This window comes from Austrofundulus limnaeus, unplaced genomic scaffold (assembly GCF_001266775.1).
Source record: "Austrofundulus limnaeus strain Quisiro unplaced genomic scaffold, Austrofundulus_limnaeus-1.0 Scaffold82, whole genome shotgun sequence".
NCBI lineage: Eukaryota > Metazoa > Chordata > Actinopteri > Cyprinodontiformes > Rivulidae > Austrofundulus > Austrofundulus limnaeus.
This window is the reverse complement of record NW_013952484.1, coordinates 461383-475618: the sequence shown is the minus strand read 5'-3', so window position 1 is coordinate 475618 and position 14236 is coordinate 461383. Positions and strand designations below refer to the sequence as shown.

Genomic DNA, 14236 nt, shown 5'->3' with positions numbered 1-14236 from the left:
CACTTGGGTTGTTACCGACATCTGGTGAAAATTTCATGTCATTAGCACCTCTAGTAATATATTTACTGAGAAAAATGGTGACGTGTTCAATACTTATTTTGCCCGCTGTATTTAAATTTACTTTCTGTGTTTATTTGTTGTCCTCGTCGGCGTCCACCGTGTGTTCACCCAGCTCAGTCTGTAAGCGCTGCTTGCGTTCAGGACGTTCTTGTGCAGAAACAGGCGAGGTTTGGCCGGGTCGCTGTGAACGTGGAACAGGTGGAAGTGGGCGCCCTCCAGTTCTTTGAGCAGGCTAAACCAGTACCGCACCACCGCCGGATCGTCGCCTCCCACCTCGAATCCCGCCCAGTGCAGATGAAGCTCCAGCAGCAGCTGACCCACCGAAGCCAGGACCCCTTCCAGGACCAGGTTCTCCAAAATCTTCCACTCTGCGCTCTCCATGTCGAATTTTAGGACATCCACCTAGAACGAGAAAGTAACACATTTTATTCAGAAAATCCCCGTAGGACATGTGTCAAACTCAGGGCTCTCGGGCCAAATGTGGCCTGCAGGTGACCTCCGTCTGGCCCGACTTTTTTTTCTTTGCTTAACTTAAATATAAAAATAGATTTTGAATCAATTGTAATTTTAATTTGTGACTCGATGTCACAAAAGAAACATTTAAAAGGTGAAAGATAATTGTTCTTCCTCTGAGCTGTTGGCTTAGAGTAACTGTGGCCCTTTTAGATGCATTTTTGCCACCTTCTTTTGCTGTGGCCCAGTTGTACGTGGAAGTGGGAATTTCCCACTTACAAGTTGTAAATTTAAACTGGCACGTCCCTTTTGGTGGGAATTCCTTGATAGAAAGAGGGAGAGTTCAGAAATCAAGATGGCAGCTATTTAGCACAACTCAACAGTGCGTAAAACTTAATTTTTAATTTATAGGTATTTTTGTGGTATTTATTTCACATAGTACAYGTAATACTTTTCAGTGATTATATTATAGGATGTGTTAGAATGCTGTTTCTTTGCAGGAAATACCATGTAGAGCTCAGTTTTTGTTTGTTAGCGGTGCTCAGCTGTAGCAACGCAACGAGGAACATGACATTTCAGTCAAAGTTTATTACAACGGCCCCTTTGAGCAACCATAATGACATGTGGCCCTCGGAAATAAATGAGTTTGACACCCCTGGGATATATTGCCTACCTCCTGCCATGAGTTGTAGCCATTTTGTTAAAACTTCAAAARATAAGCTAAGTTAGCTCAGGTTAATTAGCTGTGGTGGCCATTTTGAATTAATAAATAAACATCCAGTCATKACTTTCTGAAAGTTTCATTAAAGTCCACSCAATGGTTCACAACATCTTTTGGTATCAGACATATTGTGCACAGACAGAGGCAAGAACAACATTGTGAAAGTTGTGTTTTGGTCATTTTTTTTGTTGTCGCACCAGAATAACCCTGAACAACATGGAGATTCTGAATACAGAAGTTATTAAAAGACATAAAGGAGGAAGTGAAGCCTGACCTCGGTTCCTGCTTCAGCAGCGTCGATGATGGATTGAGTGGAATCCCAGCCTGACAAGGCTTGTTGTAATGGAACAGGGAGGAACTGCTTCATATTATGAATGTTAATAACACCCTGAGGTCACATTTATGTAAATAGACTCATGCATGCTCAAAGCTGAATGCATTTCTTCAGGACTTTAGGTTTTATGTAGACCGGTAAAACTTTGACATTTTGGTCATTTATGAGCTTAAAAGGTATGAGTAACTTATGTGCCCTGAAGGTTTAACAATGTCTCATTTTCTTAGGTCATATAAAATTAACTCTGATGGGATTTTCAGACTTGAAATGTTGTCTTAAAGGGAAGTTCCCTGTATAATCTTTGGTTATTATTTGACCCTGTTTCAGCCAAATGGTGTGAATTCTAACTTTTACATTTCATCCTTTTTTATTGTTCCTTTTTGTCTTTATGTCTCCTTTATGTGCCTTTTTTTCTTACATGTCCACTTGGTGCATTTTTTTTTGTCTTTGTACGTATATCTACATATACATCCATGTTTTTCTTCCTTCTGGGTCCCTTTGGATTTTTTTTATATCTGTCTTTTTGGTGCTTTTATATCTTCTTAATCCTATATATTTTTCAATTTCGTCATGCTTCATTAAGTCTTTTTATGTCTTCTTGTGATTTTTTGCTCATCTAGCTGTTCTGTTTAAATATTTTAACTAATGCTGAGCATTCAGCAAAACACACTGTCACTTTTTTTCAGCAAATTTCAGTAAAATATACAATATTTACGCAAAGAAAGACTTTTGGTGTGAAATCATGTTCAAGTCCTAGCTGACAAACAAATTTGCTGATTTGATGCTTTTCTGAAATGTATTTACAATATGCACATTTTCACTAATAACAGAACTTTTTTATTTACTTTTTTTCTTTTGCTTTATTAAAGCCAGACCTGCCCATACTTTAATCTTTTTTTATTCTGTTGAATTGGCATTGTATGTATATTTTTAAAACTTTAGGTTTGGAAATCTGGAGTAGTCAAAGCAAAGTTAATTCTCATATTAAAAGTTTCAACACTGAGCATCATTCAGTAAACTACGGTACATTGTGTTCTTAGAGGTCAAATTTTCTGCACCGGGTTTATAATTACATAAAGCATTTCGTTTTGCGTATCTGTCTACTTATGGTGAAGTAGGGCCCCCAAAATAGATCTTGCTTAGGGCCCCCAAATGTCTAGGGCCGGCCCTGTTCACACAATAAATGTCAGATGATTTCATCTACAGTGTAATCCAGTGACCACCTAACAAATTGTACAGCCAACTTGCAGCTGAGTTCTCTAAAAACCTTTGAGCAAATCAGCAGCCGAACCTCAGCATGGTAGCATCTAAAGCTTGAGCTTGAGGGTTCATTATTTAAAAAAAAAAGGCCCAAAATGGGGTTCAGAATGGTGCTGAAGTGCCTGCATGACACACACATCCATATTTAGCGTATGGTTTTGTGTGTTTTCATTTAGATCGCTGTTAGGTTTATGACAGTGAAATTGTGTACTGCATGTCCAGTCAAGAGTACAATTGTATCCCGTTTCCCCGAGTTGAAAGATTATAAATCAAACAAGACTCCTGAATGCGTGCCAAGCTGTACTCACGTCCCCTGCCTTCACCTGTTTTCATTCAAAATGTGATTAAGTTTCTACAGTCTGCTGGCTTATGCAAGGTATTTGAAAAGATCGTTTCTGGTTGTGACATGATATAAACAAACTTAACATTGTGCTGTCTGTGCGTGTGCATGTGTGTGCACGGCTCTGTGTTATAGATGTCAGTGCTCACCTGTTTTGAATGCAGAACTGAGCGTGCGTCCTCGTAATGAGGTTTTAATGTGGGTACTCAGTGTGCCGGAGGAGCGAGCAGAGAGACTGCAGAAGAATTGCTTCTTCTTCTTCACCAAAGCGTTGGCTCAGCCTCTCAAACAGAAAACTGATTTACTCCGAAAGGTTAACGGATATATTTTTCTAATCTATAAGGGATTTTAAAAAAAAACAAACAAAAATGTCTCAATCATGGAGCATCGGCGAGCACCAGAGACACCAAATAAAAGCCCCCTGCAGTAAGTCACAACTCATTTAGAAGGAAAAAAAACAGATAATTGATTTTGCCATTTAGCCAGAGACACAACAGTATCAGGTTCTGCCCAGTGGTGCCAACAGATTTTACCTCTATAGCTGCAAAGTTAACAGAGTTGTGTTTGCGGAGGCCGCCGTGATTTAGTTCCACTGCAAAGGAGAATGAGTTGTAGACATATTGTACATCCWCTGACTGCTTTCTGAGGTGTTCTTTAGGATCCTTCCTCTAGTGTATTTTACTAACATGGTCAACTCCTGGAGAAGTTTTGATTGCAGATCTTGTGTGATATTTTAGCACTTTGAGTGTGTGTTGGGAATGACTCTCAGCAACTGCCACGCCAAATGTTTGGTCAATATTTGTAATGTTTGCAGAATTATAGCTATTTTTGCCTTTTATAAACTGGATTAGCTGTGGAGCCCATCCTGAATTGGGCTAACTCCAGAGGATGATTATTTGCAATTTTATACACAATGATTGCCTTTGAAAAGTTTCATTAAAATCCATCCTTTGGTTAATAAGATATTTTGCCAACCAACAGCCAGATAGATTATCTCCAGCCTTTTATGGCAGCAGTTAAACAATAAATACTGTGTATAACTGTGACAAAATGTCACAATCTTTTGATAACTACTGTCTGTTCACTGCTTACGTCTCTGTGTCCGAAGTCATTGAAGATGGTGGCCAGYTTCTTGGTGTTTGCGTACTGGTGTTTGCCGGCAACAGCTGGGCTGGGATCCCTCCAGTGTACAGAGAGTCGATGGAACCACATGTTGGCTCTCTGCAGGTGGRGTTGCTCCAGGCTGGGATCGAAGCAGTGGACCTCACAGCCTGATCCTGAGAGAAGACGCTCCAGGGACTTGTTGTCCACTTCCAACCTGCAGCCATACAGCAGCACAGAGTAGGCAGGGTTTATTAATACACAAAACTTAACGCTTGCTTATCACCAGCCATATTCCATGTCAGAGTTGACCTGTGACCTAGAAAAGCTAAGCTTCGCTATGCTCATGCACATTTGTGGTTAAGTTCTGACTACGAAATGGTCTATTAGCAAATTAGCTTTTTTGCTATTATGTTCCACTAAATTAAGTTCTGCTCATTTTAAGTCCACTAAAACAAATTCAGTGTCAAACTTAAATTTTTATGCCATTTGTCCTGAATTAAATAAAAACTGTCTCCTCTTCCAAGCAATGCTGGTCGTGTCAGGCACTGTGTGTAGCATGTAGCACCTTTAGCGGCTAAACTTCAAACTACGAGTGTCAAAATGAAAAAATATAAACATTTAACAATATTTACATAGCAAATACAAAAACTGACGACGAATAAGGTTGAGAAAGTATGTTATTGGTTGTACGATTAAATTCAAACAGTATTTAAACTTTGTCTAGAAATGCTTTTATTCTGAAAGGGATCCCACCAGTCTTCAACTGGAAAGCGATGGGCAAACGTCCAAATGTGCAAATTAGGTGAAGATGGCATATAATGACTTCTAGTGGATTTTAGGACAGCCAGTAGCTACTTTTCTTACTGAAGAGTTGGCAACTGTGCTTGTTTAACAGATTAGTGGTTAGTGGATCTAACTTTTTGGTTAGCTGTTCAAACCAATGACATAAAGGGATGCAGTTTTAGCTGTGTTGGTCAAACTTTATAAATGTGTGAACTCGTGTAATATTATAAAATCATATGAAATGTTTTTGTTCTCAGAGACTGTGTTGTGAAAGACTCGCTGCTACCACCATGTCAAATTTTACCTCAGTACCTGTGAAACTGACTGATTTACTATATAACACCTAAATAAGTAATTTGGACAGTTTTAAAGTTATATTTTATTGCAACTAACCACTAACCCTAAAATTTAGTTGCATTTTTTTGGTTATAAATATAGTGTTGAGTTACTATTGAATAGTAATTTGATTGTAGTTACCCAATAAAGGTAGTTTTACTAACCGTAGTTTTCCTTTTGTACCCTAATTACCACGTAATTACATGATAATAAAGTAGTAATTACATTTAATTACTTTTATTACCTTGTAATTACATGGTAATAAGGGTACCATAAAAGAAAGTGGTACCAAGGTTTTTTGCTAATAGCCGGACAGAGTTGACGTCAATAGTTAAAACAGATCTTGTGCGATCACTTGGTGCTCAGAATATGTGTCAGCTACAACAAATTGAATAAAATTTTTAAAATTGCACATTTCTTAAATGGTTTATATCAGAATATACAGTAAGATGGGCATATAGCTGACTAATAATCCAACTCTTAGAGCCACACCGCTGTAATAAAATCAGTTCTGTTAGGACACAACCACATTTATTTAAAAGCTATAAAAAAGAAGGATGCATTTGTGATTCAATAAGTTCTCCCCCTGTACTTTTTGAGAATGAGATCTGCTGCATTTCATCCAACATGTATTCACCACTCTCACGTCTTTCCTGTTTATTTTGACATTTGCATAAAWCTCAGCAGACACGCTCACACCACTCCGCTGTCAACATCTCGTTGTGTTTTCTCCTCCTTTTCCCTCCTCTAGCTTCATCCCTAACCCTTTTTTTCTTTTTCTTCTTTTCTCTCCGTATTCCCTGGTGTCTTGTTCTTGCTGTCACGGTATCCTTTAATTGTGGCAAGTGGGCGTGTACCTCTTTCCCAAAGAGGAGCCAGCAGGTCCCCGAATGCATCCCACGTGCATGAAGATGAGTGGATGCAATGGGAGACGTCTCTTTTTGCAGCTCTAAACGTTTCATTGACAGTTTCAGGTTTTCTTACGGGAATCGCTGCAGACCGGCAGAAAGCAGCAGGATGTGTGTGTTTGTCTGTGTGTACATTCACACTACAGGCAAATGTGGCCCATATCTGATTTATTTATTTTGCCCCTTCTATAAGTCACAAATCACAGTAATCTCCAAGTGCCAAAACCTAACCCGTGACAGTTTTGTCTGACGATTAATTGCACAYGATATGATTTTTCCCGACTCTAATCCAAAGTCTTACAAAGGAAGTGTCTTCTGGCCGGAGCATCCTCTCTCATGAGATGAGTGCAGAGGCAGATCTGGCACAGCAGACAGATGTGCCGTCGAGGAAATTTTGCTTCAAACACGGGAGTTAGGACTCATCAAGAAATCCTCATTTACTGCCTTGAATGAAAATAGAGGAGACGTTTGGATAAAAAGCTCCAAATCTGCCCGTCACATTTTTGACTGGATGCCAGAAGTCTTGGATAAACAGACTTGTTAACTAATAAGCACCAACTGTGAGGTTAAGTTTGTCAGAAACAACTTTTTTTCCTGCTTGTATCCAAACACCACGGTCTCTGCCTCACATTAGCATATGCATGATCCATTTACAATGAAGTGCAGGTATTTTTATTTCCCCTTCTGTGCTGTAGCCTACATAAGCGCTCTAAATTTGCAGCGGCACGGCCTTCATTCTGCAAGGAAGGTTGTGGACCCATTTCAAGGAGAAGAATTTCCTGCACTTCCTGTGTCGGTTTGAGACGAGTTGATTGAAGTTTAGCAAAAGAAGGGGTGATCTTTGAGGAGAAACAGGTCAAGGTTACAGACCGTCAAAGAAGTGAATTTTGTGTTGTTGTTTTTTTTTTTTCATCACTGAGAAGGTGCTCATTTAAGTCCTCCTTCTTAGTTTAAACATTATGTAACCTCTTGAGCCCGGTGCAATATATAAACAGCTTTTTCCCGTTTTCTATTTCTTTTAAAGGGATCCACGATTAGTTGTAACATTAAACTTTATTTGATAAACATATATTGTAACTGTAAAATAAATACTGTAAAAATACTGTAGGATGTTTAGTTTTGTAAATGTTTTAAAATAACACGGACGGAGCCATTTTAATTACACGCAAAGCATTCTGGGTAAATGATGACGTCAACTCATCGGTGCGAGGCTGCTAGCGAGCTATACCCACCCTGAAGGTTAATCTTGGACAATATCTGATGATCGACTCTTTTAAATGAAACCAGAGAGCGTTGACAGAGAGGAGAAGGTAGAAATGACTCAGCCTGGAACTGAAAATATAGATGGAGGACAACAGAGCTGCTTCATGGAAGAAGAACCTCAGCTTAGCCTGTTAGCTTTAGCGTTAGCGCCCATGGTATATTGCCGTTTTTTTACCACTTCAGTAGAAAGCAGTCCTAAATATCTGAATATTGGTATCTTAGCTTCTTCATCATCAGCGTTTTATTCATTTATTTATTTTTGCTATATTGCCTTATATGTATTAGCTCGGTGCTAGCGCGACAAACAAGCTAAACTGAGGTCCTCCATCCATATTTTCAGTTGCAGCTGAGTCATTTTTGTGTTCCTCTCTCTGTCATGTGGAAGACCTCAGTGACGAGAGGAGAATGTGTAGCGCTGAGCTAATACATATATATGGTGATAGCGTTGGGGCTAACGCTAAAGCTAACAGGCTAAGCTGAGGTTCTTCWTCCATGAAGCAGCTCTGTTGTCCTCCATCCATATTTTCAGTTCCAGGCTGAGTCATTTCTACCTTCTCCTCTCTGTCAACGCTCTCTGGTTTCATTTAAAAGAGTCGATCATCAGATATTGTCCAAGATTAACCTTCAGGGTGGATATAGCTCGCTAGCAGCCTCATGCCGATGACCTAGTTGATGTCATCATTTACCCAGAATCCTTTGTGTGTAAAAAAATGGCCCCGTCCGTGTAATATATTTTTAAACTTTTAGTTTAAAAATGATAAAAACTCAACATCCTACAGTATTTTTACAGTCTTTATTTTACAGTCAAATAAAGTCTAATGTTACAGCTAATTGGGGATCCCTTTATCTTCTTTTAACTTCAGATCTGTCAGTTGAACCTGGACTTGTTTGGTATCAAAAGAAACCTAAGAATCTTGGCTAAAAGCTCATGGAAACTATTTTTACATTCACCAAACACAGTTCAAATGTCACCAGATGAATCAGAAAGTAAACAAACCGTACAAAATGGGATTCCAACTGAAGTCAAATATAATTTCTCATTATTTTATATAGTGAGAGCAAGCAGGTCAAGCTGATCAGGRACAAAAAGCCATCTGAGAGGAGTTACTTCTCAAGTCTCAGGAAGGTCAAGTTTATTATTATTTTTTTATCCTATTATTTCTGTGGTTTGTCTTTTAACGTGGGGTTCTATCGTCTGTATTTGACTTCAGATGGCCTTGATTTGGAAAAACAAAGTCCAAGACTATTTTCACACTGCAAGCTTCAATACTCAACTCCATTATTTTGCACAAATCCGATATTTTTTTGCATGTTTATTCACATTACACTAACAAGGTGTGACGTTTTGGTTTGATTTACCATAATGTTCTTGATTTTAAGCGCAGCTATAAGCTGCACACTAAGTTTAAAAAAGGGGGAAACATGTACATATATAGGACTCACTTGTTTGTAAGCTGTCCACATTATACCATGAGATATTTACATAGAAAGATGTTATGCAGAAATATTTTTAAACTATTTTAATTAATTAAATACATAATGGAAACTCACACAAATACATASCGCATGCATTTTTTTCCCAAACAGTGACACACATAAAAAAATAAATAAAAATAAAAGAAATTTGGGTCCCTTTTGCCTGCACTGTGAATGTAGCCTACTTTTGTCTGGATTAATGAGGTAACGACTCAAAGTTTACTTTGCACAAAAAGAAAAAAATGATAATAATAAATAAATGTTGTACTGTTGCAAAGTTTCTTAATGTCCCTTTTAAATGGTGCCGCATTTGTAAGGAACATGCATTTGTGGGATGAGCAGCAGAGCTGATTATGTGTTTAATCTAGCGAAGACAAATTTCTTTGCTTTTTGTGCTAAGTTTAGTTGTAGATTATTAGTCTGGTCATGATTAAACTGTTTCTCCTAATTGAGGTCATTCAAAGTGTTTTGCACAACAAGTAAGACACTAATTGTTCATAACTATTCCACAGAACCCCCCTGAAAAGTTCTGAGCTATCACTGATGCAGTGATGAGTGTTAAAGTCATTCGTGTTCAACTTTCCCCTCCAAAATCTATTAAAACAAACATTTGTCTCACCCGAAAGAGTAGACCCTGCAGTGTTTGCTGTGTATTCGATGGATCAGGCTGAACGTTGGGTCCAGGCACGCGGCCCAGTTAGCAGCAGGCGTTTCTGTGGCAGCTTCCTCACCGGCTAATGAAGCACAYGACACCTGAACACACAAACGCACCCAGACCGCAAACAAATGTCAAGACAGCCRTTTCCAGTGAGAATTTGTTCTTTTCGGGGTTTTCTTTTTTTTTTTTTCTCCCAAACACAACGAACAAAACAAATACAATTTGAAATGAAAATGAATAGCTTTTCTGTTGTGCTAACCTGAAGCAACATTTGCACATTCTGTATAAACTCCACTCTCTTCAGTGTGAAGTTGAGCTATTGAATTAGTCATGAACTATAGCAGCTGAGTTTTGGTTCTGCATAGCTGTGACTGTGTGTGTGTGTGTGTGTGTTTGTGTATGTGTATGTGTGCATGCGAATGGCATTCTTGTTGAGCTTAAAACAGCTGGTTCGACGCTCTGATTGCTCCTGCTGCGACATAAAAAAAACCATAAAGCTTTGCAATGCTGAAAATAATTGTATCCTGCTACTGAATTTGACCCTCAGCTTGTGTGAGTTTTGGCCTCCAGCGTTAAAGCGCATTATGCAAAATATTCCGGATGGCGCGCAGCTGGAGCTGAGGCATCGGCTGCATTGCCAAGTCCCACAAGGATAAAACAAAGATGGTAACCAAGGAGGAGACAGACTTGCTATGATGAAATCATAAGTATGGATTTCATGTTTCTTTCTACGCTGCGGAGTCCTTGATGCAGTCCCATTTCTGTGACTCACAGGGGGAGTTAACAAWGTTCAGAAAGTTTTAATATTCTACAGTTTAAGGCAAAAAGTTCAAGATGTGTCCTGACTCACATTACAACATAGTAACAATATCAAATGCAAACTTTAGTGCAGTAGTGTTTACTTTTTTCAAGACTAATTACTGTTTTTTACATGTGTACGGAGCCCAGTTGGTGACAAATTTGAATTCATTTCATTTTATTTTTAAAAAAAAATAATACATGTGGGGTACCTTTGAACAGGTAAAAACAGTTTATTCATATATAATCTGACTCTAACAATTTAAAATGTAAATCTTTTACAAAACCCTGGTGCATCCCTTGAATTTCAATGTTGTTGTTGTTGTTGTTTTTTATCGCTGAATGACTCGTAGGAGATAAGTGGCTTAACAAACAACAAAACATTCCTCTGAAAATAAGTGAAGAGGCAGCTCAGATCCAAAAATAAAACTCATGCAGTGTTTACAAAGTGCTATTGTTTTGCACCTCAGCGGTTTTGTCCAATTTATCTTTAACACAAGAGCTGCAGCTCGAATGCTGACAGCTGAATGCTGTTTTAAAGTGCCTGTGATGTCAAATTTTTGTGATACATATGAACGCGTTTTTAGAAAGAGGACACTGATAAAATATTGCAAAAGAAATTTCATGTCGCTGAGRTGAACAGTTGTTGAGATATTTGCCTGTGAAGTAACAGGAAGTGATGTCAAAGGGGAATGTCTGCATGTGAACAGAGCGTTGTTACAACAGACGGTAGAGAAGAATCTGATGTTTCTTAAGATTATTTTGAGTCTCTATCAGAGATGAAGCCGAGTCAGAGTTCAAATAATATTGTTTCAATAAACAAAGACCAGAGTTTTCTTTGTTAAAGAGTTCCCCTTTGATGTCACTTCCTGTTTCACTTCTGCTGAGCCTAGTTCAAAAGAAAATATGCCGGTTATGGGACAAAATGTGTTAAATCGTGTGTATTATTCCAGCTTTCTTAAATATAAAGATGTTTTCTTTGACTTTTTGTATTTGAAGAATATGCTCATCACTGTACAGTTCTTTCATTGTCTGATGCCTTGACTTTTCAGAATTATGTTTTGTATAGTGGTATTAATTTATATTTTCAGATCTTCCAAGGTGCCAATTATGGAACTCTCTGTGCATTGTTGCCCAAATCAAATTCTGGAAGTGGTCATTCAACTGGATCTGTTGCAAAAGGACAACTGATATTACCAACTTTTAAAAACTGTTACGGCCAGAGGTCTTTCTTCTATGTTTATACCAAAGCACGGAATGACATTCCTCAAAACATAAAGTCCATTTCAAAACTACAGCCCTTTAAGAAGAATCTTGTCTGCCATCTGCTGGACACTTTTTGTTGTGCTCATATTTAGACGTCCTATTTCGCAAATGCTGCCGTTTTGAAATTTGGTATGCTTGTTTGTCTTTGCGTCTATGGTGTATAATGATGTGATTGTGATGCTGTAATTCTGAGTGTTTTTTGTGCTGCAGAACCAGAACCTGCTGTAAAACAGCAATTATGCTGAGTCAGGCTTCATTTTTAGTAATCTTTTCCTGTTAAATCAATAAATCAAATAAAATCAAATCAAATCAAATGCATGTCACAGGCACTTTAAACAATATTGACTCAGATATATTGATATAGAAGAAAAAAAACTGTCTTTACATTATTTAAGTGTCCAAACAAAAAGCTTGGTGCATGTATACATGGGTTTATCCACTCTACACCRTGTTTTATCAACCACAAACTAACAATCAGTGTTGGCTTGTAGAAAAATACCTGAGAATRGAGGAGTGATTAGTGCTTTCCAGGAGAAATAATCAACACTAGATGCGGGCCTCTTATAAAATCACATCTATTGTTGATGGCTGYGCGTTCTGTTACTGTTACCACCGTAACCTCCTGGTTGGCGATCCTTCAGGCACGAGCTGAAAAGGGCACTTTCGTTTTCCGATACAGAGTTGTTGCTGTTTTTGTCACACAAGATTTGGATTGAGTGGGTGCCGTATTTGAATGACTGCGTAGATTTGAACAATGCTCCATTATGTCTGCTGTTGTTTTTGCTCCGGCTGCAAACTGAGCACAGCGYCGCAGATATGAAGGAAATTCACTGAGTTGTTTGCAGAAAAAGACGACGAGCAAACAGGACAGGCTCCTTTGGTTTTGTTTAAACCCATTTTTGAGGAGCGCGTCGCTGTTGCTTTGTTTGCACGCGTGGGAGCCGCAGACTGCTCTTGATTGGACAGTTTGTGTCGCAGGCCATCTCTGTGTGTAACACTTCCATCAGGCACTGTGTCAGTCAGCATTATATGGCTGAAGACGCTGCGACTCCCGCACAGACTCCTTCCGCCCTCTCTCGCCTGTCACTGTCGGTGACGGACAGTTTCCTTTTCACTGCTTCCCACAAATACACACACATTCTTCCTCGCCGTTTACATCCCTGTCCCTTTCTCCTTTGTACACACACTCACACTCACACACTCTGAGCCGTTATGTGTGGAATCTCCACTTTGTGAAAGATAAGAGTGATGCTTGGTTTTTTGGAGCGGGGTGCTCTTTGTTCTGGCTGTATGGTGAGAAAGGCAAACAGATAAGATGCAGATTTATCCCCCGAAGTGAAAATCATTACAATAAGAACCGAAACCCATTTATCATGAAAACACCCTCAGACTGTATGTTTTAGACAAGGAAAGCTAAGCGCTCTCTGCGGGCGCACGATGAGAACAAAACCCTCGATGCACCCCTCGTCCGTCGCCGTTTCTTTTCCAAACGGTGACGCAGAACCTTTCCATCGATTTGCTGTAATTAATGRTGATAGAAATTAAGAAACAAACCGCAGCTTCTCATCGATTTGGTCTGAACAGATCGGCCGCTAGATCCATCTGTGCCCTGATCAATAGAATGATGAATTACACGGAGCTATTGGACAAGACGAAGACTCACTGAGCTGAATGTGAATAAGTGGAGCTTGGCGATGGGTTGAAAGGTACAATTTTATTTTGTTGTGTACTAAACAGACCTGTCAAAAATATGCACTGTGTTGACAAGAGCTCCAACCTTATTCTGAAAAAAATGAGACGTGTAAAATGTGAATAAAGTCAGAACACAGTGATGTAAAAATCTCTGCATTGTATAAAAAAACAAATATTATTATCTTTTTATTTTTAAATTGTCATTTAGTTGCATTGAATCATACATTTAAAACCTACAGTTGATTTAAAATATATTTTTATATTAATATAAGTGTTAGTAAATCTTTGTTGTCCGACCCAACGGAAGTCACCCGCAGGCTGGATGTGTCCCATGGGCCACCAGTTGAATAGCCCTGCTCTAAACTGGTTTGTGTTAAACTCTCCCTTAAGATCATAAATGAGATTTATCATGAATATTTTTTCAGCCATGAATTCACCTTCCCAGTTTCTTGAATTGATTCACTTTCAATGGTGTGTCCGTACCAACCTCAGTGTTTGTAGTGAAAAACGTGCAAGCTCGGCCGCTTTTGTAACTATGAAATAATCTACTGCAGTGGTTGTCAAAGATGAGGTCGCATCATCACTGGGGGGTCACGGAAGTAGTGCAAGGGGGGTGGGGGGGGGTCGTAAATACTTATGAATAAATTTTAATGCTTTTGTTTTTCATATCATGCATTTAAACACACATTACATGAATCCAGCATGTAGCAAACTGAGGCTGAAATGCACACATTCAGTGAGAAAACCAGCTGAACTCCTCCATTAATTCTGCACACCATATATA

At 38.8% G+C, this 14236-nt stretch overlaps 1 protein-coding gene across 1 annotated transcript in view; it reads right to left on the bottom strand.

Annotated features, from left to right (window-relative positions):
- Positions 1-66: 66 nt before the first annotated feature.
- Positions 67-14236, bottom strand: part of mettl24 (methyltransferase like 24) — a gene marked incomplete in the record, with an annotated part of 43976 nt that continues 29806 nt past the window's right edge. Inside the window, 3 exon segments of the mRNA XM_014011566.1 lie at positions 67-462; positions 4261-4486; positions 9658-9785. Coding sequence (XP_013867020.1) covers positions 118-462; positions 4261-4486; positions 9658-9785 — 699 coding nt within the window.